General features: G+C 47.7%; 2 protein-coding genes across 4 annotated transcripts; one reads left to right on the forward strand and one right to left on the reverse strand.

The window, feature by feature from the left end:
- The first annotated feature begins 50 nt into the window (after positions 1 to 50).
- On the forward strand, positions 51 to 6694 carry PHKG1 (phosphorylase kinase, gamma 1 (muscle)). 3 transcript variants are annotated; one of them, XM_006859725.1, is made up of 9 exons: positions 51 to 142; positions 650 to 828; positions 1082 to 1136; positions 5070 to 5135; positions 5333 to 5496; positions 5780 to 5870; positions 5944 to 6097; positions 6187 to 6312; positions 6408 to 6694. In XM_006859725.1, the coding sequence occupies exons 1-9, from the start codon at positions 60 to 62 to the stop codon at positions 6648 to 6650; spliced, it is 1161 nt and encodes a 386-aa protein (XP_006859787.1). In that variant the 5' UTR covers positions 51 to 59; the 3' UTR covers positions 6651 to 6694. The 3 variants fall into 3 exon arrangements, with proteins under 3 accessions (XP_006859787.1, XP_006859789.1, XP_006859788.1); XM_006859727.1 differs by having other exon boundaries at positions 650 to 806; positions 1087 to 1136; XM_006859726.1 differs by having other exon boundaries at positions 60 to 142; positions 1082 to 1139; positions 5064 to 5135; positions 6408 to 6650.
- Positions 6695 to 7505: 811 nt separating this feature from the next.
- SUMF2 (sulfatase modifying factor 2) lies at positions 7506 to 27463 on the reverse strand. The gene is made up of 9 exons (XM_006859853.1): positions 27409 to 27463; positions 23642 to 23798; positions 15885 to 15999; positions 15463 to 15507; positions 14822 to 14972; positions 13371 to 13426; positions 9451 to 9535; positions 9155 to 9299; positions 7506 to 7614 (listed from the first exon to the last, which is right to left on the reverse strand). The coding sequence occupies exons 1-9, from the start codon at positions 27461 to 27463 to the stop codon at positions 7530 to 7532; spliced, it is 894 nt and encodes a 297-aa protein (XP_006859915.1). The 3' UTR covers positions 7506 to 7529.
- Between the last annotated feature and the right edge of the window lie 39 nt (positions 27464 to 27502).

Here is a 27502-nt window from a genome sequence, read left to right on the forward strand (position 1 = left end):
CTGCTGGCTTCCTTCTGTTTCCCTTACAGAGTCCCTCGGAGCTGCCCTGAGAGCCAAGCATGACCCGGGAAGAGGCCCTGCCAGACTCCCACTCTGCTCAGGGCTTCTACAAGAACTATGAGCCCAAGGAGATCCTGGGCAGGTCAGGAGGATCGCCCACCCCTCCCCACACCCACAGTCCCACAATGAGCTGACCTGGTCCCAGACTGGAATCACATGGAGAACCCTTCAGTGTGGAGATGCTGCCCTCCTGATACCATGAAAGATAAGGGGGTACAAGCGCTGTCTGAGAGGGCAGTAGATTCCTTGCCTTTCATGAGGGAGACCCAGGTTCGATTCCTGGGTGCTGCACCATGTGTGCAGCCACCCCCCAGCTGTCGGTGGAGCTTGTGTGTTGCTAAGATGCTGAACAGGTTTCAGTGGAGCTGCCGCACTAAGATGAGGAAGAAAGGCCTGGTTATCTACTTCCGAAAATTAGCTCATGAAAACCCAGCCCCTCCCAGTGTGCACGGGGTTGCCATGAGTTGGGGCCCACATGATGGCAGCCCTTGGGATAGCTGGGGGGCAGGGGCAGGAGTTAGAGGGAAGTTTATAGAAAAGGACCCAACAATGCCATTCTGGTCTCACCCTCTGGTCTCTGAACCCCCAGAGGCGTGAGCAGTGTCGTCAGGCGCTGCATCCACAAGCCCACAGGCCAGGAGTATGCCGTGAAGATCATTGACATCACCGGCGGAGGCAACATCAGCTCTGAGGAAGTGCAGGAGCTGCGCAAGGCCACGCTGAAGGAGGTGGACATCCTGCAGAAGGTCTCCGGCCACCCCAACATCAGTGAGTACTGGTGTGGCGCTCTATGGAGGTGCTCCCAGGCAGGAGTGAGGGTGAAGACTGAGGCAGTGGCAAGAGTGAGGATGGGGGGCGGGGGGCTGCTGAGGTTCCAGCTGCCCATTCCTTTGGTGGGTATCTATCTTGCTATCACCCCACCCCCAGCCTTTGAAGCCAGCTGACATCAACCTAGCCCTTTACCCTGTGGGTCTGCCCCACTGCTCTGTGGCCTCAGACCAACTGCTCATTTCCCTTTCAGTCCAGCTGAAGGACACTTACGAGACCAACACTTTCTTCTTCTTGGTGTTTGACTTGTAAGTACCCGGGCCTGGAGGTAGCTGTACTGTGGGGTGAGCCACAAACCTGAGGATGATTCTCCCCCACCCTTTGCTTCCCAGAAGCCACGGCCAGCCCCCTCTACTGTGAACACCAGACAGGACAGAGAGGGCTTTAGGCACTGTGGGCTCAAGCTGCCCAGTCCACCACTTACAGCTGGGCAATTCCTCTGAGAAGCAGTTTTCTCATCTGTATGATGGGGGTAGTGACTGAACCAACTTCACAGGGGCTGTTGTAAGGTTTACGTTTGATGCTATATGTAAAGCTTGGCACAGGGATTCACACATGTAAGATGTTAATGGCTCCTAGCCGTGATGGTGAGGCATGAAGCGAGGTGGTTCAGTGCGGACCTCTCACCTTCCCTGTGGGAGACGCATGGTTCATGCCCGGCTAGCGTACCTCTGCCAGCAAACACACTTTCTTGCTGTTTATTGTGAACTGAGTGCAGGTTTATAGAGCAGATCACCAGTTTTACACTCGTCACGATATACTTGGTTTCATCTCAATGACTGCAGTCCCCTCCCTGCAACATCACTTATCCCCACCTTCCTCCCTGTCTTTCTTGTTTCCACTCTTCCTTCCTTCTTCCTCCACCCTTCTAAACTCTGTCCTTAGGTAAATGCTGCCCTTTGGATCTCGAATGGTTGGCCCTTCTCTGCTGTGTGTTCCTCAGTAGTGTGGTCCACCATACATACCTATGTATTGCTTGGCTAAAAATTGAGGCTGAGGGGGTGAGTTCAGTTCCAACCCTGAAGGGTGACCAAGATCCAGCGTCTCGGGGTTCCACTAGTCTCCATCTGATCAGTTAGTCTGGTCCTTTCTATGATTTTGAGTTTTGTTACACATTTTCTCTCACCCCACCCAGCAGTGCACGTTTTCATGTTACTATGCAGCTGAACAGCATCTGGGGTCGATTCCAGTCTGAGCTTAGGAAAATAGGCCTGAAAATCTACTTGCAAAAATCAGCCAACAAAGATTCTGTGGATTGCAACTGATCGGGCAACTGATCGGGCAGCGTTTCATTCTGTTGTGCGTGGAGTCACCATGAGCCAAGGCGACAATGCTGATGATAGGCCAGTTAATAATTATTGTAGGCACTGAAACTACAGCAATGAATAAGACCCCTGTTTCATGTCATTTTCACCGAGTATGGGCAGAAAACAAACAAGCTATAGTATCTCCATGCCCTATGTCCAAGTGCAAAAAGCAGAACAGGGCTAGAGTGGCCCGGGGCATTGTGGGAAGGTGGCCAGAACAGAACTTCAGGTGAAGCAGGACCCCCATAGACAATGGCTGGCTCCAAGGCCTGGTCTTAGCATGTTCTAAGATCGGCAAGGTAGCTCTGGGGTGCTGGAGGGGTGGCTCAGGTGGGGAGGTAGAAGGCCAAGTCAGTTAGTCCCCAGGACCTGGTTCTGCAGGGCATGCTAGCCACGCAGACTAGGGGGCAGGAAGGCGCTGGACTCTGACATACATGTGAGAAGACTCATGTTGGGGAAGTCAATGTGTGGTGAGAGACAACCACTGGTCACACCAGGTCTCAGAACAGGGAAGGGGTGGTTGTTGTCGTTAAGTGCCATTGGATCAGTTCTGACTCATAGTGACCCTGTATAGGATTTCCAAGGAGCAGTTAGTGAGTTTGAACCAGTGACCTTGTACTTATCCCATAACGCTACACCAGGACTCCAGGAAAGGGGTAGAGGTGGTATTTGGGATGCGGTTCAGGGACTATCCTCATCCCCCTGATCCTAAGACGAGCCCTCCCTGACTCAGAACAGTGACATCAACCACTCTGCCCACTCAGCAGCATCACTGTCCCTCCACGCTCCATCCAGCTCCTAGTGCTCGCCACTGCACTGTGTGCTTGCCACAGAACCCACACCCTGCCTGGAGCGGTGTCTCCAGGTCTCTACTCACAATAGCTAGTTTAAGGTCACTGGGTGGCACAACAGTATCTGCTTGGCTGCTACGTAAAGGTAGTTGGTTCAAACCCACCAGAGGTACTATGGAAGATAGCCTGGCAATGTGTTTCTGTAGCGATCACAGCCAAGAAAACCCTATGGTGCAGTTCTACCCTGTAACACAGGAGGGACCCAGTGAGTCAATCGAGTTAATAATGGCAATGGACTTGAGGCAATTACTCAAGCCAACTTGGTATTGTAGCATTTCCAATTCTAGCTATACTGAATACGTGCACGGCTTTTGGGCCACGGCACACGTTTACTTCATGTGATGTGCAATTAAACTGTCAGCTCCAAAAAGAAAGGTGCCTACCCATGTACCAGCATTTGCTGTCATTGCTGGGGGCCACTGAGTCGATTCTAACGCAGTGACCCTAAAGGACTGAGAACTGCCTCATAAAGCTTCCTAGGCGGTCACCTTTATGGGAACAGATCAGCAGCCACTGGATTTGAAGCACTGACCTACTGGTTAGCAGCTGAGCACTTAATCACTGGGCTACTAGAGAATCCTAGCAAGTTCTCCTACCCAGCATCCACTATGGATTCTGACCCACAGAGACGCCAGAGGACAGAGCAGAGCTGTCCCACAGGATTTACAAAGCTTTCACCTTGAAGGAGGCAGACAGCTACAGCTTTCTCTCCCCGAGCTTTCAGGTAGCTGACAAGTGCTTATCCCTCATGCAATCAGGGCGCCTTCCCATCTCTCCTTTGTTGTTGTTAAGTGACATCGAGTCGGTTCCGACTCATAGTGACCCTTGCAATTCAGTGCTGATCCCACACTGCCATACTAGGGCCCCTCAAATAGAATTAAAATGATAAAAAAAAAACTAGATTTACACACTGTCCTATAGGAACCTAGTATAGATACAGTATAAACTGAGGCTTGCATCTGTTAACTTTAGGTTATAGCCCCAAACAGGACCAAGGGTTCACTGGCCTGTCTCTGAAAAAACAAACCCAGACCTCACTGACTTCGTAGAGTTGACTCTGACTCATAACGACCCTGCAGGAAGGCAGAGCTGCTCCCTAGAGTTTCTGAGACTGTTGATCTTGGACAGCCTCATCTTTCTCCCTCCAAGTGGCTGTTAGTTGGCCACTGCTTAATCCCTGATGTTACCAGTAACATTGTTACTGTTGTTAAGTGCTGCTGAGTCTGTTCCAACTCACAGAGACCCTATACAGGGTTTTCCAGGAGCCCCTGAATTGAACTGCCAATATTGCTGCTCACACCGACCTTGCGCAGTCAGGTCAAGGGCTTACCCTCCGGAGCCACACCAGGACTCGGTGCCTCCATTCCTCCACTCCCTCCTCCCCTTTTGACCTAGGGACCTCACTTCTTCCCGGGTGGTAAGAGGGCCCAGGATGCCAGACACCTGCAACCCTAACCTCAGCTGCTGTCCCAACTCTGTTCTGAGGTCTGTCATGTCCAGACAGATGGCCCTGGGTGTATCTCAGATGTCTCTCGCCTTTGGAGACGTCACTTGGGGAAGCTATTTTTAACGATGCTTGAGTACCCTTTCAAGGTAGAATGAGATTGTTGGACCAAGACCTCTGTCTACATCATCCCAAGAGATGAGAAGGCTGGACTGCAATTCTTCACCTTGGAGTGGCCACTTCCCTTCCTGGCACTGCTCATTCCCTAGGACAATCAGGAGTTGCCTGTCCTTCTAGTCTGGAAGAATGCCTGCCCCGCCCCACCCCCTCCAGCCCAGCCCTGAAAAGAAACCTTAGTCCATACCATCACTCCCAGATGGGGGGCTCCTCACAGTGAACCACCTGCCCCCCTTGCTCTCTTCCAGGCTTCCGGGGTAACCTCCCCCTTGGCTGGTTCCTCCTCTCAGGCATGGGTCTATCATGAGGAATGGCCCACCTTGCCTCTAAGGGCATTAGGGTGGCGGGAAGCTCTCTGGGAAGATTAGAACAGATCCAGCTATACACCCTCTGTTCCCACAGGATGAGGCAAGGGGAGCTCTTTGATTACCTCACCGAGAAAGTCACCCTTAGTGAGAAGGAGACCAGGTGAGGGTTCTCTCACGTGTAGTAGGGGATGGTGTACAGTTGGGCTGGGACTTATAATACTGGCTTTCACGGGCTCCCTGGGACAGTCTCCAGGGTCCCTGCTTGTCCCATGCCCCCACTTGCAGCTGGGTGGGATGGGGGATGGGGGCCTGCCTGTTGTCAGCATTACTCTTGCGCCCCCGCCCCCCACTCCCCAGGAAGATCATGCGGGCCCTGCTGGAGGTGATCTGCGCCCTGCACAAGCTCAACATCGTGCACCGGGACCTGAAACCTGAGAACATTCTCTTAGACGACGACAGGAACATCAAGCTCACAGACTTCGGCTTCTCCTGCCAGCTGCGGCCGGGAGAGAGGCTGCGAGGTCCGGACATGCAGGGCCTTAAAGGCTGGGGCTCCCTCAACTCCCCACTAAAACCCCCAGAAAACCCCACCCCATCAGGCACCCAGGGTCTCTTCCACTCAGCATCATCCCATGGTCAGACTGGCAGCAGGTGACTATGGCACACCAATGGCCCCCAAGTTGGTGGGTCCTACTGCCCGTCTTTGGCCCTGGGTTAGCACATTCCCAGGCCCAGCACCATACTGCCCCTCTTCGCAGTCTCTGGCCCTGCCTGCTGACCTGCCTGCCCGTACTTGTCCTGCAGAGGTCTGTGGAACGCCCATTTACCTGGCCCCTGAGATCATCGCGTGCTCCATGAACGATGACCACCCAGGCTATGGGAAGGAGGTGGACATGTGAGTGCACGTGTGTGAATGGAGGGAGGGGCACCCCCTCCCAGCCCCAGGTGACAGCTGGCCGTGCCCCCAGGTGGAGCACCGGCGTCATCATGTACACCCTGTTGGCCGGCTCTCCGCCCTTCTGGCACCGGAAGCAGATGCTGATGCTGAGGATGATCATGAGCGGCAACTACCAGTTTGGCTCACCTGAATGGGACGACTACTCGGACACGGTGAAGGACTTGGTGAGGGGTGCTAGGGCCGTGGGCCATGGGAGGAGCCCAGTGCTGACAGCCCTGAGGGGCTCTGCTTTCACGCTCCTCCCCATCCCCAGATCTCCCGCTTCCTGGTGGTGAGTCCCCAGAGCCGCTGCACCGCGGAGGAAGCCCTGGCTCACCCCTTCTTCCAGCAGTACGTGGTGGAGGAAGTGCGTCACTTCAGCCCCCGTGGCAAGTTCAAGGTAGGGACACGGGGCAGGGGTGGTGGGTAGGAGGCCCCAGCCTTCTGACTCCAGCGAGACAGGCAGGCCCAGCCTCCCCGCCATGGCCCCTGCAGGTGATCGCGCTGACCGTGCTGGCCTCGGTGCGGATCTATTACCAATACCGCCGTGTCAAGCCAGTGAGTCGGGACATCGTCATCCGCGACCCGTACGCGCTGCGGCCACTGCGCCGCCTCATTGACGCCTGCGCCTTCCGCATCTATGGCCACTGGGTGAAGAAGGGGCAGCAGCAGAACCGCGCAGCGCTCTTCGAGAACACCCCCAAGGCCGTGCTGCTCTCCCTGGCTGAGGACTACTGAGGCCCGCGGGGTCCGGGATAGAGCTAGGGGACTGCGCAGGGGGGCCTGGCCAGGAGCTCCTCAAAACATCCCAGCACACAACTGACAATCACAGACTGATTAGTGGCTAGGGTCTCCCCACTTTCCAGCTGGGTCACTTCTCCGGGGAGGCCCTCTGCTCTTGGGGTCCTGGGGAAGGCGAAAAGCACAGAACAGTTGGACACACACTCCATCAGGGCTCCCGGGAGCAGCTTACTCTCCACAGAGGCGTGGGGCCCTAACGTAACAGAAGAGAAGTTTCGGGCAGCTGTCTTTCTGAAGGCCTATGAATTTCGGCTTCCCACAATGCTCCCCAGGTGGCCATTGTTCACCCACCAGCCGCTCCTCAGAAACCCTATACAGGGTCACTATGAGTTACAACTGACTCCACAACACTTAACACAACAGAAAGTGGAGAGTCACACTTCACAGGGACAAGAGACACAAGGGATGAGGCGGAGGAAGGAAGCATGTTCCCCCCCTAAAGCCATTTGCTGGGAAACAGAATACTGGGAAACATCCTCGAGCAATCTCAGATCCCTGAATCAGAGAGGGGAAGGGGAGGGTACAGATTTTGAACAGATTGTAAATGTTTAACCAACTACCTTGCTGAGTACTTGGCTCCAACTGTTTGAGTATGTGGCCCCTGACTGGTTGGTCCTTGACTTGTGAGGGAAACACGACTCCCGGCAACCATCAATGGGTTAGACCTCTTCTCCAGGATAACCAGGGTCCTGGTGAGGGAGGGGAGAAGTCTTGTCCTGATGCTGACGCTGAGGCTGAATCATCCTCAGTTGAGCCCAGCAGAGCAGGCATGGCATGTGGCCCACAGGGAATTTTTCTCCTTGTCTGCTGGGCTGCTCACAGCTCCTCAGGCGGACGGCTTGCGCTGGAAGCACAACGGAAGCTTAGGTTGTCTGAGGCTGAATCTGGGGTGTTGCCCATCCTGCTGCCAGAGAGGGGGAGAGAGAGAGGACATTTGCTGAGAAAGGAGCCCAGGTCCTGAGCCAACTTCCTTTCCCAAACCCCTAGGGCCTGCTATGGTCCATGTACCTCAGGACTGGGGCAGCCGAGGTGGGGAGAGCAACTGGTGTAAGGGTTGGCCCTGAGCACCCCCGACTCCTGGGGAAAAAGGCTGAGCAGAGAGAAGGTCCCTGGGATAGGGGTGGGGCAGGAGTGGTCCTGAGGGACTGAGCTGGAAGGCAGGCAAAACTGTGACAGTAACTTTTACTATTGGTGCAAAATAATTCACTGCCACTGAGATACACAGCAAACCCACAGGACAGACAGAACTGTTCCACAGTGTTTCCCAGGCTGTAAATCGTTCAGAAAGCAGTCTCATCTATCTTCTGTGGAGCGGCTGGTAGGTTTGAACAACCGACCTTGAGCTTTAACTCACTATGCTAATGGGGCTCCTTAGCGCTGAATGGTGGTGGTGTGCCGTGGAGTTGGTTCCGACTCATAACGACCCTGTAGAGGGTTTCTGAGGCTATAAATCTTTATGGGAGCAGAAAGCCTTATCTTTCTCCTGCTGAACAGCTGGTAGTTTCAAACTGCTGACCTTGAGGTTAGCAGTCCAATGGTCAGAGTCTTCATCTGTACACTGCACTTTTCAAAGAACATGCACACACATTTCTTCATGTGCTGTTTCCCAGCTGCTCAGGAGGACAGGACAACCCTCATTTCAGAGACCCAGGATCAGCGGCTAGAAACACTGGTCTCTTGATCAATGTCCACCACTGACTCAGTGACCGGAAGGAATGGGGAAAGGCCAGGTCCTTGGCCTCCAGGCCAATACTATCTGACAACTTGGTCCTGGAAAAGTAGGTGAGGAAAAGCTGGGGGCCTCCACATGGATCCTGATGCCCAGAGACCCCCCCAGGCAATGGGTTCTCCTCTGTAGTCCCGCTGGGACCCCAGCTGAGGGGGCTACAGAGGAAGCACCCCAATCACCTCTATCAGCTGACCACATGGAAAGTACCTGAGCAGTCAGTACAGCCACGGCACCTGGATCACTCAGCCCACCCCCACCCTCTGAAAAGAGCAGGTCTCGGGCCTCGTGGGACCCACTCTTTCTTGACTGTGAAACTAAGTGGTTTGGAAGACGGCTTTTCCCAGTTCATGATCACTGGATGACCCTGGAAGTGACCATTCCAAAGCCCTGTCTCTGCCCACCTCATTATGAGGATGAGATGAGAAGCCATGTAATACAGATGCTGAACACACAGCCCCCTTGGTGAACACCCTGAGCGCTGGCAGGACAGGGTCAGTGACCTCAGGTCCCTGTGCTGGTCACAGCAAGCACTGTGCTGTCCCATGCCTGTGTTGGCGGTCTAGGTAAGGACATGGAGCAGGACAAACAGCAGCTCCAGTGTCCCCTGCTGGGGACCCAGGACTCAGACACTTCCCTTCAGTGACCCAGGCCTCCAGCCACCATCTTGTACATTTCACGGCCTGCACTTGTCCTCAAGAACCAAGGCCCTTACCTGGTGGTGACCCGGGCACGGTGATTGGCGGAGCCATCTGCTGTGTCGATCCAGGATGCCCCCCGGAGAACTCGCATGTCCTGCTGGGCAGGCTGGTACGGCGAGGCTGTCCACTCCCACACGTTGCCCATGAGGTCATGCAGCCCTGCAGGCCAAGCAGGCAGGCGGGTCACAGGCTGGGGAGTCCAGACACCAGCCAGCCACCATCACAGCCCAGGGCAGCAGTGGGGGCAGCTGCTTCCCTCCAGCACCTGTCAGGCAGGGTGAGCCCACCAACCAGTCAGGGAGGGACTTACCATAGCTGTTCTGTGGGGGGAATGCATTCACCGGGGAGACCCCATGGAAACCGTCCTCGGCCTTGTCACCTTTGGGAAACTTGCCCTGAAGAGGGATATTTGGGTTAGAACAGGTACCATCTGTTCTAGGTAAGTTCCTACCTGCCGAGGAGAACATCAGAATTATCTTTGTGCTATCGGGGGGAAGGGAGGGGTTAGGAACAGTAGGCAGAAGCTCCCCAGTCCTTATCACATTTTCCACCATGACCCCCTGGCTAGGTCAGGTGACCTACTGTCCATGGCAAATCCAACCCACTCCTGCTCTTCCCACAACCAGCGATTTCTCCCTCTGCCTCCAGCCCCGCACACTACAGCGCCCTGAGTAGAGGGGCTTCTCCTTCCTCCTCTTCCAGCAGCCCCTGTTCCCCTCCTCAAGAGCCTCAACGTCCTTCTGTGCTTACTTGTATCACCACAAGGCTCTTCCTCTCATCAGACCTCACTCTGTCACCCCAGCTCCTCCAGTAAGCGTCTTGGCAAAGTAGCCCGTTTGCTAACTCCATGTGTTCCGTTTGTTCCTTGTTATTAAAGTTGGTGGTTTCAGCCGCTATCACTCTGGAAGCTGCTCTTTGGTGGGGGAGATGGAGGGTTTCTAGTTGCTAGGTACTGAGACCTCCCTCTTTCAGGTTAATGCTCACAACACTCAGAGGTGGGTGTTTTCTCCATTTGAAAAAACAAACACACACATCCAAACACAGATGCCCTGAGATCACCTTTAAAGCTTAAACAAAAAATATCCCTTAAAGTCTTCTTAAATCCAAACAACAGCTTAGCTGAACTATTAAAACATGCCGGCCTTGAGTTCTGCGTTCTTTTAAGAACTAGCTATATGGATTCTCATTGGCAGCAGGAACTCGAAGGTTAGACTGTGATTTCTGTGAATGGGTGAGGAACCATCCAGAAAAGGAGGGTGAGAACGGGTACACAACTCAAATACTGTCATCCGTGTCACTGAACTGACTGTACCGGGAGGAGGTGCTGAATCGATGCACGCTCTGCTGTGTGTACTCTGAGCAGTAAGCTTAATTTAATACATATATATATATACATAATTAATTTTTTTGTTGTTTTGTATATATGAAAGGGCTCCAAAAGGTGCATGGAAAAATAGAATTAAGAAAAAAAAAAGGAAGTGGAATTTTTCCATGAACTTTTGAACTAACAGCTTAAGCTCCAAATGGTTTACTCATTTATCAAAGGTCAAATAGTGAATGAATCACTATCTTTCCTCAAAGCTGATTCTGAGCTAAAGCCATCTGAAAGGTCAGTCGACCCCTTTGATCTTTTTGTTCTCTTTCCCTAAAATGCCTGGAATCCTGGTGTGTCACTTTAGGATAAGCACTGGACTGCTACGCACTACAAGGCTGGTGGTTCAAACCCACCAGCTGCTCCTCAGAAGTCCTATACAGAGCCACTATGAGTTGGCACTGATGCGACAGCACTTAACAACTCCAAAATGCTGGTGGTGTAGAGTCTTCTCATTCAACCACAGGCTCTTCTCAGTCTGCAGTCTCCATAGGGGGCAGCCTTCAGGCCTTCGGTAGGTGTAGTATGTACCATCCCAGCCAACTCTCTGATCCAGACCTCTGTTCTAAGCTCTGGACTCCTATTTCCAAACTATGAATGACCCCAAAGCACCTTAAGCTTAGTTTTTCCAAAAGAACCAATCAAGTTCTCTCCCTCTGACTCGAGCATGCATACTATCTAGTTTGGACAAGGCTAACATCATTATCCCACTGCCCAAGCTTGGATTCATGATGCCTGAAGTCAACTCTCTTCTACCTTTGTACCTGCCTCACTCATTTAGTCCCCGATGAATCCAAGTGCTGACAATGCCCAGGGCCATCGTCACAGCCTCAATTTCAGATACTTCCTGTAACCACTGCAATACTGCTGCTGCATTGGGCCTTACACAACCATGCCAATGCAGCTTACTCCTCAAATCAAAATCATGCTGACCCTGTGTCTGAAGACCTCTGTTGGCGAAGGAGAAGTAGGAGTAAGAGGAAGAAGTGGAACACGGGGCTCACCGTCTCCATGAACAACTAACAACCTCCTCTGCCACGAGACCAGAAGAACTACATGGTGCCTGACTACCCCGACTGAAAATTTTGTTCCAAGATTTCATAGAAGAATCCTGATTAAAAGGGGGAAATACAGAATATAATTTAAAATTCTCATGGATCTAGACTTTCTGGAGCCATGGGGGAAAGAAGAACCCTTGAAACTATTGCCCTAAGCTCATTTTAAAATTTTAAGCCAAAAACAGTCCTGATGTCTTCTTAAAATCAAACAATAGTTCACCTTAACTAGTATAAAAGGCCTGTTTTTAGCATTATGCTTTTTTTAAGATCTATAAGGGGGCTTCAAAAAGTTTGTACAAGTCCATTATCTTTTAATGTTGTTAAGTATCATCAAGTTGGTTCCGACACATAGCGACCCTGTATAGGGTTTCCAAGGTGAGTCTGAACCACTGACCTTGTGGTTCAAACTGATCTTGCGGTCTAGTGCTTTATCCCACAGCGCCACACCAGAATCAAATGGACCAAAGCAACTCGAAAGATTAGACGGAAACCTTAGAGGGTGGCAGTGAATTTCTATGAATGAGGGAGAAACCACTCAGTACAGGGAAGTGACAATGGTTGTACAGCTCAAAGAACGTCATCAATGTCACTGAATGGTACACACAGAATTGCTGTATGTTCCGCTGTGTGTATTCTCAACAACATCAACAACATAAAATTTAGGAGAGGAAAAAACAAACAAACCACCCCACCTCTGCTGGAATGCAGATACACACACCTGTCCCCACAATGTTCACTGAAGCACTCCTCACAACAGCCCAAACAACGGAAATGTCCATCAACGGAAGAATGGCCAGAACCAACGGGGTGTGCACCCTCAGTGGCATACTACTCAGCCAACAGAAGGAATGAAGTTCCGATATCAAAACATGCGAGAACCTTAAAAACATGGTGTTCAGTGAAAAAAGATATATGTGTGTTTTAAGACTTCACTAACCTGAACTCGGCTAATGTACAGACTACGGCTTATTCATAGTGACCAGGAGCAGGAGGGACGGGGGGACAGAGGGTTATTGTTCCAGGGGCACTAAACTTCTGTGAATGGCGGTGGAATCATTTGTAAAAGGCCGATGGTGGTGGGTGCACAAGAGTGCCATCACTGCCACTGGACAGGACATAAAAAATTGTTGGAACCGGCAGATGTTTGGTTACTTACAAGTATGTTTTTACTACAGTAAAACAAAACGTAACACCTTTGTTAATTTCCACTGCCTACAGGTAAAATCTACAATACCTGCTGGCCCCAAATCCATTCTCTACTTTATGTCCTATAACTCATTTCCCGGAGCGTCAGTGTCTGACCAGTGACGGAACACACGCTGTCTCCTCTGCTTGGAGCTCCTATTCCTCCATGCTTCCCTGGAAACTTCTATTCCATCAGTTCAAAAGGCACCTCCTCTGGGAAGTCCTGCCCAGCACCCTCAGACTGGGATGCGTTCCTGAGTACACTGTACAGACCTTTAAACACAGCACAGGGCCCGGTGTCCCCTGACGTCTCGGTTTCTGTTATCGGCTCCACTGGAACACAGAGCCCCGAGACTCCCAGTCATACACCACGCTAGTCTATCAAAAAAACGACTAAACCCGCTACCATCAACCTGGATAGGACTCAGAGTGACCCAATGGGAGCACTACTCCATGGGGTTTCTGAGACTGCAAATCTTTACGAAAGCAGACAGTCTCATCCTTCTCCCTGCAGTCTAACACTTAACCCATGGCACCACCAGAGCTCCTTGTGACTTAGTACAGACCTCAATCAAAGCATGGGCAAAGGACAGGAATTAGAAACACAGGTCTCACCTGCCACAGGTTGGTGCGGTTTGGCAGGAACTGGTTCCCCCAGGGATAAACCTGACCTGCAAGGGAGAGAAAGGGACAGTGGAGGAGGAAGTGACATAGGGGGCAGTGAAGAGCTGGGCAGGAGGTAGGGTGGAGAGAAAGAGAGAGGGAACCAAAAGGGGACTAGGCGATGAGAAAAGGAGAGAGATGATTTATTCCCACTTCTCACACCCAGCGCCACACTGCATCAGGGTCCTCCACATCCACCCCTGCACTCCCTGTGCTCCATCAGGACCCCTCCACACCCACCCTGGCACTTGGCTTCCCTGGTCTCTGACTGTGCTTGAGAGCAGTTCAAGGCCAAGTGTGGCTCTTGGACCAGTGCCGGATGGTACAGAGCTTGTGTCTGGCCCCCGTGAGATCAGTACAGAAATGGAGAGTAAGCACAGAGAAGCTTGGTAAGTGAACTAGAACTGGAGAAAGGAACAAGCATGCAGCGACCTTATTGGTCACATTAAACCCTTTATCCAGTCACACGCTGAGTGTGTGGAGGCATTATATAACCGTGGGAAATGGCTATTTCACACTAACTTCTTTAAATTAAAAAAAAAAAAAAAAAAAGCCACAAGTTGTCACGTTGATCCCAACTCATGGGGACTCCATGTGTGTCAGAGCAGAATTGATTGGCAGAGGGTTTTCAATGGGTGAGTTTTTGGAGGCCAACCATCAGGCCTGCCTTTTGAAGCACCTCTGGGTGGACTCGAACCTCCAACCTGTCTGTTAGCAGCTAAGTGTGTCAACCATCTGCACGGTATCCAGGGGCTTCAAAACCGCCAAGCTGACTCCACTCGTGGGAACCCCACGTGTGTCAGGCTAGAGCTGTGCTGATCTGCATCACAACACACTATAATCGACGAAACGGATGCGTACACGTGGTTAATATTTAAGCCACTCTTCTTTTTCTCTAAGTTAATTATTCCAATGACAAAAATGAGATGTCATTTATTATCTGTGGGATCTCCAATAATAGCATTTGGGGCCCGTCTGCATTTGACATCTGGCATTTCATTCCATTTTCCCAGGTACTCGTTTTTATTATATTTTATAGAAATACTGGCTTGAGACGTACAAGAAATGAAAAAATCACAAGTCATCCCTTAACATAGGCCATTTAAGCTGCACTGAAGCCCTAGTAGTGCAGTGGGTTAAACATCAGGCTCCGAACCACAAGGTCAGCAGTTCAAACCCACTAGCTACTCCAAGGGACAAAGATGAGCCTGTTCCTGTGAAGATTTATAGCCTCAGAAGCCCTATGCAGTTACTCTGTCCTAATAGAGTTGCTGAGTCGGAATTGATTCAGGGGCAGCAGGTTTGGTGCGAGGGAGGTGGGACCCTTCCCACCCTGTGGAGTCCCCCACTGCAGGGTGGGAGGAGGAGGAAAGCAGAGGGAGACGGCTCAGGCTTGTGTATACCTTTCAGGCCCCCTCGGGCGGCGAACTCCCACTCCTCCTCGGTGGGCAGCCGTTTTCCCTGCCAAGCACAGTAGGCACGGGCATCGTTCCAACTCACGTGTAACACGGGCAGCTCCAGTCTCTCTCGGATGCCAGAACCGGGACCTGCAGGCTGACAGCCAAGGTAAAGGGAGACAGGCTGCTGGGGTCACGGAGTGTGAGGAAGGCTAGGCTTAGAGTGCCTGAGTTCAGCATTTACCACTAGAGGGAGCAAGAGAGTCGGAAGCCAGCGCCTAGTGAGGGAGGAGAGGCCCAGGGGCCTGGAAAAGACTACTTTAAAGAGAAGGGATGGTGAGGAAAAGAACAAGGATTAGGGAGGCAGAAATAGGACTGCCTGGCTCTTCCCCTGAAGCCCCTCCTCCCATCATCCTTCTCAAGACAGTAGCCTTGTAGTCCTGGTGTGGCACTGTAAGATAGTCACTGGACTTCTAACCACCAAGTTAGCAGCTCTACCACTCCAGATGCTCCTTGGAAACCCTATACAAGGTCACTATGAGTCAGATCTGACTCAACGACTCTTAGCAACAAGAACAACAGTGAGCAGGGGATCTAGGGAGCCCAGCTCATGTCAACAGAGAAGAGATTCCAGAAGCAACCCTTACCTGCCTCCAGAAAGCCTTTTCCACAGGATGCCACCAGAGGAGAGACTACAAAAAAAGAAGAAACCTCAGTGTAAGCACCTCTGTGGTAATAAGGCCACCTTCCTAATGGAGGACAGGGGTAGATACACGGACCGCAGGCTGAGGCCAGCTAGTCCGTGTGAGGCTCTGGCGTTAATCCTGCAAGAGTGACATCTCGCCACCTTAGGAGACGGATCATCTGTTGAGATGTTCTCTTGCCAGTTCAGCCTAAACCCTATAGGAGCCTACCTCTTTCCAGGCAGCAGTGGGCTGGGAGTATGTGGTCATTTGACTCTGAGGTGGGTTTCTCCAGCTTCCTCCTAGCCCCCAGGAGTCCCTATCCCACAGGAGTCTCTGTCCAGGTCCCACTCCCATCCCCTCAGCAGTAAGCCCGGTTCTCTAACCTTCATTTGCTGGGTGGCTTTTTTCTTCAGCTCCTCGGAGACCAAGTCCTCAAAGACAAAGCTCCACCCAAATGCCTCAGCCTCTGTCTGGTACTTGGTGGCCCTGATAAACTCCCTGAAAAGAGAGGTCCCACCAGAGTCAGCTGACAGGGGTACCCACCCACCTCCCACTCCCCAAAACTTGATACCAAAGGGCATCAAATAACTCGTGGGAAAATTCCATTCTCTTTCAATTATCAATGCCATTTTTCCATGAACTTTTTGAAGTTCATCCTTTTTTCTTCAGCTTTTTAATGTGGTTTGGGTGAAAGTTTGTAGAGCAAATTCGTTTTCCATTCAACAACTGTTTCATGACATGAGTTGTATTTAGCGTCCCATTTCTATTCATTCTCCTTTCCTGGCCCTTCCTGCCTTCAGAAGTTTGATTTTAGACAAATAAATGCTGCCCTTTTAGTCTCATGTGTGAACTGTTCTGAGGAGGATGATCCTCATGGATGTTACTGTTTACTTTATAGGTCTGTCTGTGGTTTGGCTGAACTCCTGGTATAGCGCTGTAGGATCAGCACTGGACTGCGAGTCGCAAGGATGGCAGTTCAGACCACAAGCTGCTCCTCGGGAACCCTATAAAGGGTCACTATGAGTTGGAACCAACTCTATGGCACTTAACAACAACAACATTGTTTGGCTACGAGTTGATCCCTGAGATGGATTCAGGTCCAGGCTTGAAAGGTTCCTAAGGGCCACAGTCTCAGGAGTTCAAAACCTCATATATTCTTGTCTTATAAGGCCCACCTCTATGGAATTAATCTGAAAATCTGAGCAGGAGTTGTCCTTTAAATTAACATGCAATACACAACTAATGTTACTGGACTGTTTGCGTAGACACTGTGAATGCATATAGTTTTGGTGTGCATACTGCCACCAAAAATAAATTAGATTTTTAAAAAGTTTTATACTTTTCCTGGTTGTTTTGTTAAGTGCTGTCAAGTTGGTTCCAATTAGTGACAGCGTTTCCAAGGAGAAACTGCTGGGTTTGAACTGCTCACCTTGTGGCTCACAGTCCAGTGCTTATCTTATAGCACCACACCATGAGTCCTAGAGTTTCTAATATGTTGTTGTTAAGTGCGGTCAAGTCAATTCCGACCCATAGCAACCCTGTATAGGGTTTCCCAAGGAGCAGCTGGTGAGCTTGAACCACCAACCCTGCAGTTCAAACGACTTTGCAGTCTGACACATTAACCCACAGCACCACACCAGGAGTCTAGAGTTTCTAATAATATAGACCTTTTATTTATTGCACTTTACCTTTAATATTATACTACTTCAGTATAGTGTAGAAATCTTACAATCTATTTCCAATTTCTCTCCCCCATATTTTGTGCTGCAATTATTGTACATTTTACTTTTATTATACTATCAACCCCAAAATACAATGCTACAAGTTTATATTTAGATAGTCAACAGTATTTTACAGCAATAAGAAATAAATTTTCAGACTTTTGGTAAGACGTCGGGCTAGGCAGATGCAGTACGCGGACTCTCCAAAATGTAAGATACAAAAGACCAAACGAAACAGACATAGATGAACATCCTGGCACCCTGAACTTAGAGGAAAGTTAGATGAGTGGACTGAGTGCTTGGTGGGAGGAAGAACTGAGAGGACAGCAAGAAAGGGAGACTGACTGGTAAACTGCCGGCTAGCCATGGGTGACCATCTTGAACTTTTCTAACAAGCTTTAGCGACAGAAAGTGGCCTGGCATAGCAGATTCACACAGGCGACAGGAAAACTCCATTTTCCTGTTTCCTCTTTTTAGTAATTATATATTTTTTTTCTGTTTTATTTACTTTTTCTCCTTTATTATTTTCTCTTTTCATTGTTGGTTCCTTGTTTGTTTATTCTGTTTTGTTTTCTGGTGCGTGTGTGTTTGTGTTACTGATAGGAGACAGCAACCCTTTCCATACAGCCCAGCCACAACCCTACCCTAGCTCCTATACCACCTGATCAATGACAGACAGCAGCCAACACCAGCCAAACATGTGCTGCACTGAGGTGCACAAATGGATGAACTGAGAACGGTGCACACTCTTCTCTTCTCTAATTACATCCACAGGAGACAGCTTCTGAGAACCTAAGACTGTATCAACAAACAGTCCTCCGTTTAACTAAGTACAATACCACCACAATGCCCCGGAGACAACAGGCAATTTAATAAAATACAATAAATACCACCACAGTGTCCTGGAGACAACATGCACTTTAACAAAATACAATACCACCACAATGCCCTGTAGACAACAGGCAATTTTAGCTGACATGAAAAACAAGAGAGAATAGCTCAAACAAAGGACCAATATGCAGAGCCTAAAAACTTTTCTGAGGAAGAAAAGATAATGCAAATAACTGGATAAGAATTTAAACAGTGATGGTTAGGTATCTCCAAAGGACTGACAGAAATATCAAGGAAAACAAAGAGAACACAGAAAAAAACTTGAGAAGAGGTCAACACAGGACCTCACTACAAGAAAACACTACAAGAACACATAACATAATGCAAATTTTGAAACAACACAAATCTGCAATTAGAAATCCAGAAGTTTAATCCTAAAATTTCAGAACTACATTGAAAGGGCAAAGGAGGAGATGTGAAGCAATGGAAGTCCAAATGAACAAACCTGAAGATAAATCTTTCAATACTAGTATGTTGTTGTTGTTGTTAAGTGCCGTTGAGTCGATTCTGACCTATAGCAACCCTGTATAAGGTTTCCAAGGAGCAACTGGTGAGCTTGAACCACTGACCCTGCAGTTCTAACGGCTTTGAAGTTTGAAGCATTAGCCCACAGCGCCACACCAGGACTCAATTAGTATGCTAGAAGATCAATAATAATAATAATAATAAAAATTAATGAAAAATTCCAAAGCAAGTCTAAGAGTTATGTGGAACACTATGAAGAGGAATAATTTTTGGGTGACTGGAACTGAAAAATAGGAAGAGACAACAAAAAACACACACAAAAAATGCTGAAGAGTTGTTGGAAGAAAACTTCTCCAGCATAATGAAAGAAACGCATACAAGAAGCTGAAAGAACCCCAAACAGGATAGATCCCAAAAGAAAATCACCAAGACAAATCATAATGAAACTTTCCAAAACCCCTGAGAGTAGCTCAGAAAAAAAACAAAAGTTACCTACAAAGGAAAATCCGCAAGACTAAGTTTTGATGTCTCACCACAAACCATGCAGGCAAGAAGGCAATGGGTCGATATATACAAAGCTCTAAAAGAAAAAAAATTGCTAACCAAGAATCATATATCCAACAAAGCTGTCCCTTACATATAATGAGGTGAAGTTAGAACAACTTCCAGATGAACAAAAATTAAAGGAATTTGTAAAAACCAGACCAACTTTACAAAAAATACTAAAAGGTGTTCTTTGAACTGAGAGCCAACAACAGCCTGAGTAATCACACGTGACAATCATACATACATGACACCCACCCAGAACTCAATCCAGACGTAAAAACATTTAAAGTAAAACAAACTTTGTTGTTAAGTTGTTAAGTGCCATCGAGTCGGTTCCGATCCATAGTGACCCTGAACAGGGTTTCCGAGGCTGTAAATCTTTAAGGGAGCAGAAAGCCTCATCTTTCTCCTGCGGAGCAGCTGGTAGTTTCAAACTGCTGACCTTGCGGTTCACAGCCCGATTCGCAACCACTATGCTACCACAAGACAAAAAATAGGGAACTAGAGATATCAATTTATAATGAAGTCAACTACAAAGCAAAAAGCGGGGGAAGAGGTGTAAATACAGAATTTCCAAATGGAGAGGCAGTCAAGTAGATTTCAAGATAAAACAGACTGCTTTAAAAATCGGGATGAGGGATGACAGAGAGGGAGGTACAATAAAGTACAGAACAACCTCAAAGAAAATATACTTTCACATCAAACTAAAAAAGAGAAAAATTCATTCAGATTTAGTAAACATTAACACAACAAGAGTGAAAATGAAAAGAAAATCTAAAACCAAAATGAAATCTGTGCAGAAAATTATGTACAACAAAGAAACCAGCTGCACCACACACACACAAACAGCAAAATTATAGCAATCAATTCATACCTATCAATAATTACATTCAAATGCAAATCAACAGAAGAAGGGTTAAATAAACTTTGGTGCACATGTTATGCCCAGAATTCGGGGTCCCCAAAGACCACCCAAGAGCCGTGTACCGATGTAAATACATAAGGGTAGTTTATTCAAGCCGGAGCGAGAGCCAGGTCTCTAACCGTATCCAACTCAGCAGAATAGGGAAAGAGTCTCGAACTTATTGTCTGCAGGGTTTTTATAGAGTTTTCAAACAGCTCAGGTTTCTCAGCTTTATAATCTTTGAATTGGTTAACAATTGGCAAAGTATGAGATGTTACAGTTTAATTGGTCAGGACTGGTGGTCTTTATTCTTAGGCTAGGGTAAAGGAAAACATCTGGCATTTGGCCTTGGGTCTTGTCTATTCTTTATCTAGTTCCCACTGTTGCTAGGGGTGAAAGGATATTGTAAGGCAGCATGAGCTGATTTAGCACGTTTCTGGAACAGGAGGACGTGTTCAGGCTAATGTACAGAACGGAGATTGACCTCGTCTCTGGAGGGAACTAAAAACTGAGGCCTTGTCTATTTAAAATGCTTTTCTGAGCCTGACTAGAGTTTAGTCAAGCAGTCTCTAGGTAGGCAAAATCAGGTAAAATCAGTTAGGTCCTTACATACATACATACATACACACACACACACACACACACACACACACACGAATAGCGAGCAACGCTGAAATATAATAAGGAATCTGCAAAACACCTCAAAGCATGGATGACCCTGGAGGGCATTATGCTGAGTGAAATTAGTTCCTCATTAAAGGACAAACATTTTATGAGACCACTGTCACTTCATAATAAAAAGGTTAAAATTAAGAAAACAAAAATTCACTATCACACTAAGTAAAAAATGCATCTTCCAGAGAACTCTATTCACCATGCAAATTAAAACCACCACCCATTGCCACTGAGTTGGTTCCCATTCACAGAGAGGGAGACACTGTAGAAGAGACTAGAATTGCCCCACAGGCCTTCCTGAGCTGTAATCGTTACAGCAGACTGCCTCACCGTGATCCCAGAGTTGCCAGTGGGTTTGAATAGAGGTCTTTCTGATTAGCATTCTAGCACTTATCTACTACATTACCAGGGCTCCTTTTACGCATATATATTCTCTATGTTGTTGTTATGTGCCATCGAGTCGATTCTGATTCATAGATTCTATATGGGGTTTCCGAGGAGCGGCTGGTGAGTTTGAACCGCTGATCTTGCACTTCAAACTGACCTTGCAGTCCAGCACCTTAATCCACAGCACCACAACACCAGGACTCCATATTCTCTATATATGCCTTTAAATGAAATCACAACTTACATAGTGTTATGTAACCTAGTTTTTTGTTATTTTGGCTTGAGAGCTTTTTAACAACAGAATTTTTAATAGCTATTATAATGACTCAGTGTGTTTAAGCAATCCTTAAATTGCTGAATATTTAAGTTGTTTACAGAGTCCTCTTTAAGTTAAGTGTTTCTGGACAACCTTCATTCTTTTCATAAGCCAAATCCCTAGAAGTGGAATCACTGAATCCAAGAGCTAAAAACTCTATCAACAAGCCCTATGTTTACTTCAGTCTGTGTCTACTAAATCAATTTGTCCCTCAACTTTTTATTTTGAAAGTTTTAAGTCCACAAACGCGTCATTTCTAACTTTGCTTTATTGTTATCTATTTTATCTTATCTATCCATCTACATACTTACCTATCAACTTTATCTACCTACTTACCTGCCTACCTACCTACCTAGGCAGCCTGGGTAACTTAGTGAATTACAAGTTTTGCAGCTAACTACACCAGCTGCTCCGCGGGAGAAAGATGAGGTTTTCTGCTCCTGTAAAGATTTATAGCCTCGGAAACCCTGTTCAGGGTTGCTATGGGTCGGAACTGACTCAACAGCACTTAACAACAACAAGGTCAGAAGTGCAAATCTACCAGCTACTCCTTGAGAGAAAGATTAGGTTTTCTGCTCCCATAAAGACATAAAGGAGCTCTGATAGTGTAGTGGTTACGAATGGGGCTGTGAACCTCAAGGTCAGCAGTTCAAAACTACCAGCGGTTCACACGAGAAAGATGAGGCTTTCTGCTCCTGTAAAGATTTACAGCCTCGGAAACCCAGTATAGAGTCGCTATGGGTCGGAGTCGACTCGACAGCACTTAACAATAACAACAAAGACTTACAGTCTCGGAAAAACTATACAGCAGCCATGGGGAACCTTTATTCTGCCAAGGGCTATTTGGATATTTATAACATCATTCGCGGTACTGGTGGTGGTTATATGCCGTAGAGTCGGTTCCGACTCACAGCGACACTGCATAGAGTTTCCACAGCTGTAAATCTTTACGGGAGCAGAAAGCCTCATCTTTCTCCAGCAGAATGGCTGGCAGTTTCAAACTCCTGACCTTGAGGTTAGCAGCCCGACTGGTAGTCAGAGCTCCTTACATCATTTGCCAGCCATACAAAATTATCAACTTAAAAATAAGGCTGCTAACTGATGATATGCCCTGTAAACTTTCACTCAATCCACAATAAAAACCTTAAAAAAAGAAATAAGGCTGCTACATTTGATCAAATATTTAATTAACCCAACCCTAATGTGATGGCCCTGATGTGGCACTGTGGGTTAATGCGTCAGACTGCAAAGCCATTTAACTGCAAGGTCGGTGGTTCAATCTCACCAGCTGTTCCTCAGAAATTCTATACAGGGTCGCTAAAGGTCAGAACCGACTAGACAGCACTTAATGTCAACAATGTGACAGTCAGTCTGAGTCATAATCAACTCAACGGCACTTAACAACAACAACATGATGACTGGAACTGCAGTTGCCTTGACAGGGCCAGACCAAATGATTCTGTGGGCCTTATATGGCCCGCTGGTCGGACGTTCCCCACCCCTGCTATGCAGGGTCACTATGCGCTGGAACCGACTAGTTGGCACACCACCACCACCTACCTATCTACATCTGTCTGTCTATGTGCCCACCTATCGATCCATATTTTTATCTCTGTGCCACTGAAGCACGAGAGAAAGGAGAGGCTGGCTGCTCCCATAAAGATTTTGCCTCGGCAGCCCTAAGGAATGTTTCTACTTTATCCTATAAGGTTGCTACGAGTCAGGATCGACTCGGTTGGATTTTACCATCTGAAGGTAAATTATAGATACCTTCGGAGCCCCTTTTTTTTTTTCCTTCTCACTTCCCCATAATAGGTGTCTTTGGGAAAAATCGAAACAGCTCCATCTGGCTGAGAGTGGTGGACCGGGAGCCGAAACCTCTGAAAATTCTGCCATATCTCTAAACAAACACAAAGAGAATTTCAGGAACTTCTCCGAAAGCTTTCGTCCAATCCACCCCCTTGTAGAAGAGGTTTCTATCGAACCCTTTGCCATTGGGCTCCTATGACTTAACGCTGCACCCGTCATGGTGGACGACGCACTGGGTCAGGTGGTCAGGAGATCTGAATTCCTGGCCTACCAGCTATGCCACTGAGCTAGGTGAACCCCTGGGTTTCAGACTCCTCTGCAAAATGCAGAAAACATTTGTTTCCACAGCACTACCGCAAAGATGACAAATCTCAGGGAAGAAGATCAGAAAAGCCTCGGCTCCACTTGGGCAAATAACTGATGTACCTGAAGTCTCTGTTGGTGACAGGAAAAATGTCAATGGCAAAGGGTTTTACTGTCACCTCCCGAGCAGGCCCTTCACCATCTCTGCCATCGGGAGAATTTGTTCCCATCTCAAACCTTCCACCTGGCAGCTGGACCATGCCGGCAATTTGTCCATTTCCTGCAGAGACAAAGGAGTCATAGGTAAGACAAACAGCAAAAGGTGCACCTTATGAAATACTTCTGACAGTATAATGAGAACACAACGAAGGCTTAAACATCTGAGTTTAGATCTGGATTTAAATTTGAATGAAATGTCACTTATTTAGCTAGGCAATGATTTCATCTGAGTTTCAATTTCTTCATTTATGAAATGGAGATAACATTTAACTATTTCATAGGTAGTGACCGAATGAATTCAAAGAGCATGTGTGAAGCACAGGGAACAAAGCAGATTCCCACCAAACTGTACTTGTCTTTCCTTAGCTTTTTGCTCTTACGTAAACACACTTTGTCCCAGCTGGTAAACGTAGGCGTCACATACTTGATAATCATCTAGCACTTTTCCTTCTGAACTTCTGCCCATTCTATTGCTCCATCTCTCCCTCACTATGTGCTATAATTCATATAGATTTTTAGTAACTCTCATCATTACTGTATTTTTTGCATAAATGGGGCTACTAAAAGTGTGTGGGCATATGGAATTAACATAATGAACTTTTGGAAGCCCCCTCATATAATGCACCCATGGAAATAATGGAGCACACATATAACATGCAGAAAGCACATAGGAAACATGTGTGAGGGGGTTGAATGGCTTGCACAAACATGGGTATTATTTGCATAAAAATGTTTTATGATCCTGAAGGGCAGAGACAATGGGTTTGCATGTTTCCCTCCCTAGTACAATGTTGTTTTTTGCCAAGTACCATAGAGTCAGTTCCGACTCATCAGCCCCTTATACGGTCTCTGAGAATTTTTAAATGAGCTTCTTTATTCTTGCCTTTTATGCCTTGGAAAACCACAGAATTAAAAGGATCAAGATTTACAAAGGAAAATCACAAGTCAGCAGGACACAAAAGCAGATCCAAGTCTCTTCTATCTAACTCAGCGCGTTTCCCACTATGCCACACATCTCTTAGGTATGTTTCCAGTTCTGTAAGTCCCTCAAAGGAAGTCCAAGTCTTGGATGTTCCTCAGCTTCTCTTCAGCCCTCTTAAACAATGAGGTCAATACAGGAAGGACTGAGGATGGTCCAGGACCCCACAGTGTTTCCTTCTGTTGTACACAGGGTCAGTGTGAATCTGAATAGACTCAGAACACCACTAGCAACCTCTCCTCTCAGTCTGACATACACACACACACACACACACACAGACTTGTTTCTTCAACAAATACTTGACAATTGCAAAGAAAAAACAGGGAAGTAAGGATGGTGAGGAGTCCTAGTGTGGCACTGTGGGTTAATACACCAGACTGCAAAGTCGTTTGAACTGCAAGGTTGGTGGTTCAAGCTCACCAGCCGCTCCTCAGAAACCCCATCCAGGGTCACTATGTGTCAGGGCTGATTCAATGTCACTTAGCAACAACAACGAGCATGGTGAGGAATCCTTGTGTGGTGCTATAGAATAAGCAGTAGACTACTGATTGCAACGTCAATGGTTCAAACCAACCAGCCATTGCACGGAAACTCTACACATGGGTGTAATAAGTCAAAACCAACTCGACAGCAGTTGAGAACAAGAATAAGTGAAGGTGCCCTAGTGGCTAAGTGGGTTATGTGTTCTGCTAACCCTAAGATCAGCAGTTCAAATACACCAGCCCCTCTGAGGGCAGACATGTGCTATGGATTCGGTTCAGACCCATAGCAACCCTGCATAGGTTGTCTGAGGCTGTAAATATTTACGGGAGCAGAAAGCCTCATCGTTCTCTGGCACTATATATGAACTTTTGATCCTGATTCAACAACTAAGATTTTAAAACATATATGCGATAATGGTGTAGAAACTGACTCAAGGGCACTTAAGATAATTGGGGGGGAGGGGTGATTTAAATACTGACTGGATGTTTATCACTGTTGTTGTTGTTACTTGCAGTGGAGTTGGTTCCAACTCACAGTGACCCTGTACAGGGTTTCCAAGGCTGTAAGTCTTTGTGGGAGCAGAAAGCCTCATCTTTCTCCCACGGAACAGCTGGTAGTTTCGAACTGCTGATCGTGAGACTGGCAACCCAATTCGTAACCACTACCCTTACCAGAGCTCCTTGGATGTTTATCATTAGGGAGCACTATTAACATTAAGGAGCCTATTAACTTTTGGGGAGTTGTGGTGTGGCGCTGTGGGTTAATGCTCCAGACCACAAAGCTGTCTGAACTGCAAGGTCAGCAGTTCAAGCTCACCAGCTGCTCCTCGGAAACCCTATACAGGGTTGCTATAGGTCGGAACCGACTCCACAGCACTTAACAACAAGAACATTAACATTTTGGAGTCCTGGTGTGACACTGTAGGATAAGCACAGGATTGCAAGGTCAGTTTGGACCACAAGTTTGGCAGTTCAAACGCACCAGTCACTCCTTGGAAACTATACTGGGTCATTATGAGTAGGAACCAACTTGATGGCACTTAAAAAGAGCAAGTTAACATTTTAGATGGGAAAATGACCATTGTTTCTTCAAGGGTCTGGTACATTTAAGAATAAAATGACATAATGCCTAGATTCATTTAAAAATGATTACAACAATAAATGCTGGTGAGGATGCGGAGAGACTGGGACCCTCCTACATTGCTGGTGGGATTGCAAAATGGTCCAACCACTCTGGAAAATATGGCACTTCCTCAGAAAGTTGGATATAGAAATACCTTATGATCCAGCAATTCCCCTACTTCGTATTCATCCACAAGAAATACGAGCCATAACATATGCACACCAATGTTCATAGCAGCACTATTTACAAAAGCAAAAAGGTGGACACAGCCTAAGTGCCCATCATTGGAAGAATGGATAAACAAACTTTGGTACATACACACAATGGAATATTATGCTACCTTGAAAAATAACAAGGAAGCTACAAGCTACCCCGTAACATGTATGAAGCTTGAGGACATTATGCTCAGTAAAATTAGTCACAAAAGGAGAACTCCTGCCTAGGACCATTATTGTAAAAGCTTAAAGTACCCACACTAATAGGGGAGAAAACATTTTTTTTTTTGTTATTGGTTACCCCGGGGTGTAGGGGGTGACACAAGGGGAGGGGCGGGAAGATAGAGCACAAGGTAGGGAATAGACACAGGGTAATTTGGGTGCTGGGGCAATACAAAAGAAGTGGGAGGGAAATGGAACAAGGCAGTTGGGAGAACATTTAGGCAGGTTTGCATAGGCTAAGCAGGGCAGAGGTTAAAAAAAAAAAAAAAAAAGATTCCTCCGGGAGCGAGAAAAGTGGGAAGAATGCGGAAAAACAAGACTGGTCATAAACTGGTTAATTATAGTGGGCAGGAGAGGGGAAGTTGAAAGGAAAAAGGTTTGTCTTCTACTTTCTTATGAGGCTTTCTGCTTCCGCAGATTTAAAGCCTCGGAAACCCTATACTGGGTCGCTGTGAGTCGAGACCGACTCGATGGCACTTAACAACAAATGCTGAGATTAAAAATTAATTGAAAAAAAGGAAAACAAGAAGAGCGGTAACGGCTATTGTTGTTAACCAAGTTCCCTCCCCGCCCGGGTAGGTGACCGCGGTCTCCTCTTCCGAACGCCCCTCGCCTTCCCCAGGAGATGGCCGGGTCAGCAGCGCACTGACCTGGCTGAAGCCACGTGGAGAACAGCAAGGAGAGGAGCGCCTGCAAGGTGCCCATGCTATCACAAGGTACCGGAAGCACAACCAGCCGCCACGC

The sequence above is a fragment of the Chrysochloris asiatica genome, unplaced genomic scaffold, assembly GCF_000296735.1.
Source record: "Chrysochloris asiatica unplaced genomic scaffold, ChrAsi1.0 scaffold00034, whole genome shotgun sequence".
Lineage (NCBI taxonomy): Eukaryota > Metazoa > Chordata > Mammalia > Afrosoricida > Chrysochloridae > Chrysochloris > Chrysochloris asiatica.

What these genes read in the sequence shown, in the direction of transcription:
- PHKG1 (XM_006859726.1), top strand. Translation starts at nt 60, where the DNA reads ATGACCCGGGAAGAGGCCCTGCCAGACTCCCACTCTGCTCAGGGCTTC. An exon ending in CCCAAGGAGATCCTGGGCAG is followed by an intron (nt 143 to 649) that starts GTCAGGAGGATC and finishes CTGAACCCCCAG; the next exon opens with AGGCGTGAGCAGTGTCGTCA. An exon ending in CTCCGGCCACCCCAACATCA is followed by an intron (nt 829 to 1,081) that starts GTGAGTACTGGT and finishes TTTCCCTTTCAG; the next exon opens with TCCAGCTGAAGGACACTTAC.
- SUMF2 (XM_006859853.1), bottom strand. Translation starts at nt 27,463, where the DNA reads ATGGGCACCTTGCAGGCGCTCCTCTCCTTGCTGTTCTCCACGTGGCTT. An exon ending in AAAAGGCTTTCTGGAGGCAG is followed by an intron (nt 14,973 to 15,462) that starts GTAAGGGTTGCT and finishes CTTGGCTGTCAG; the next exon opens with CCTGCAGGTCCCGGTTCTGG. An exon ending in CGTGCCCGGGTCACCACCAG is followed by an intron (nt 7,615 to 9,154) that starts GTAAGGGCCTTG and finishes CTCTGGCAGCAG; the next exon opens with GATGGGCAACACCCCAGATT.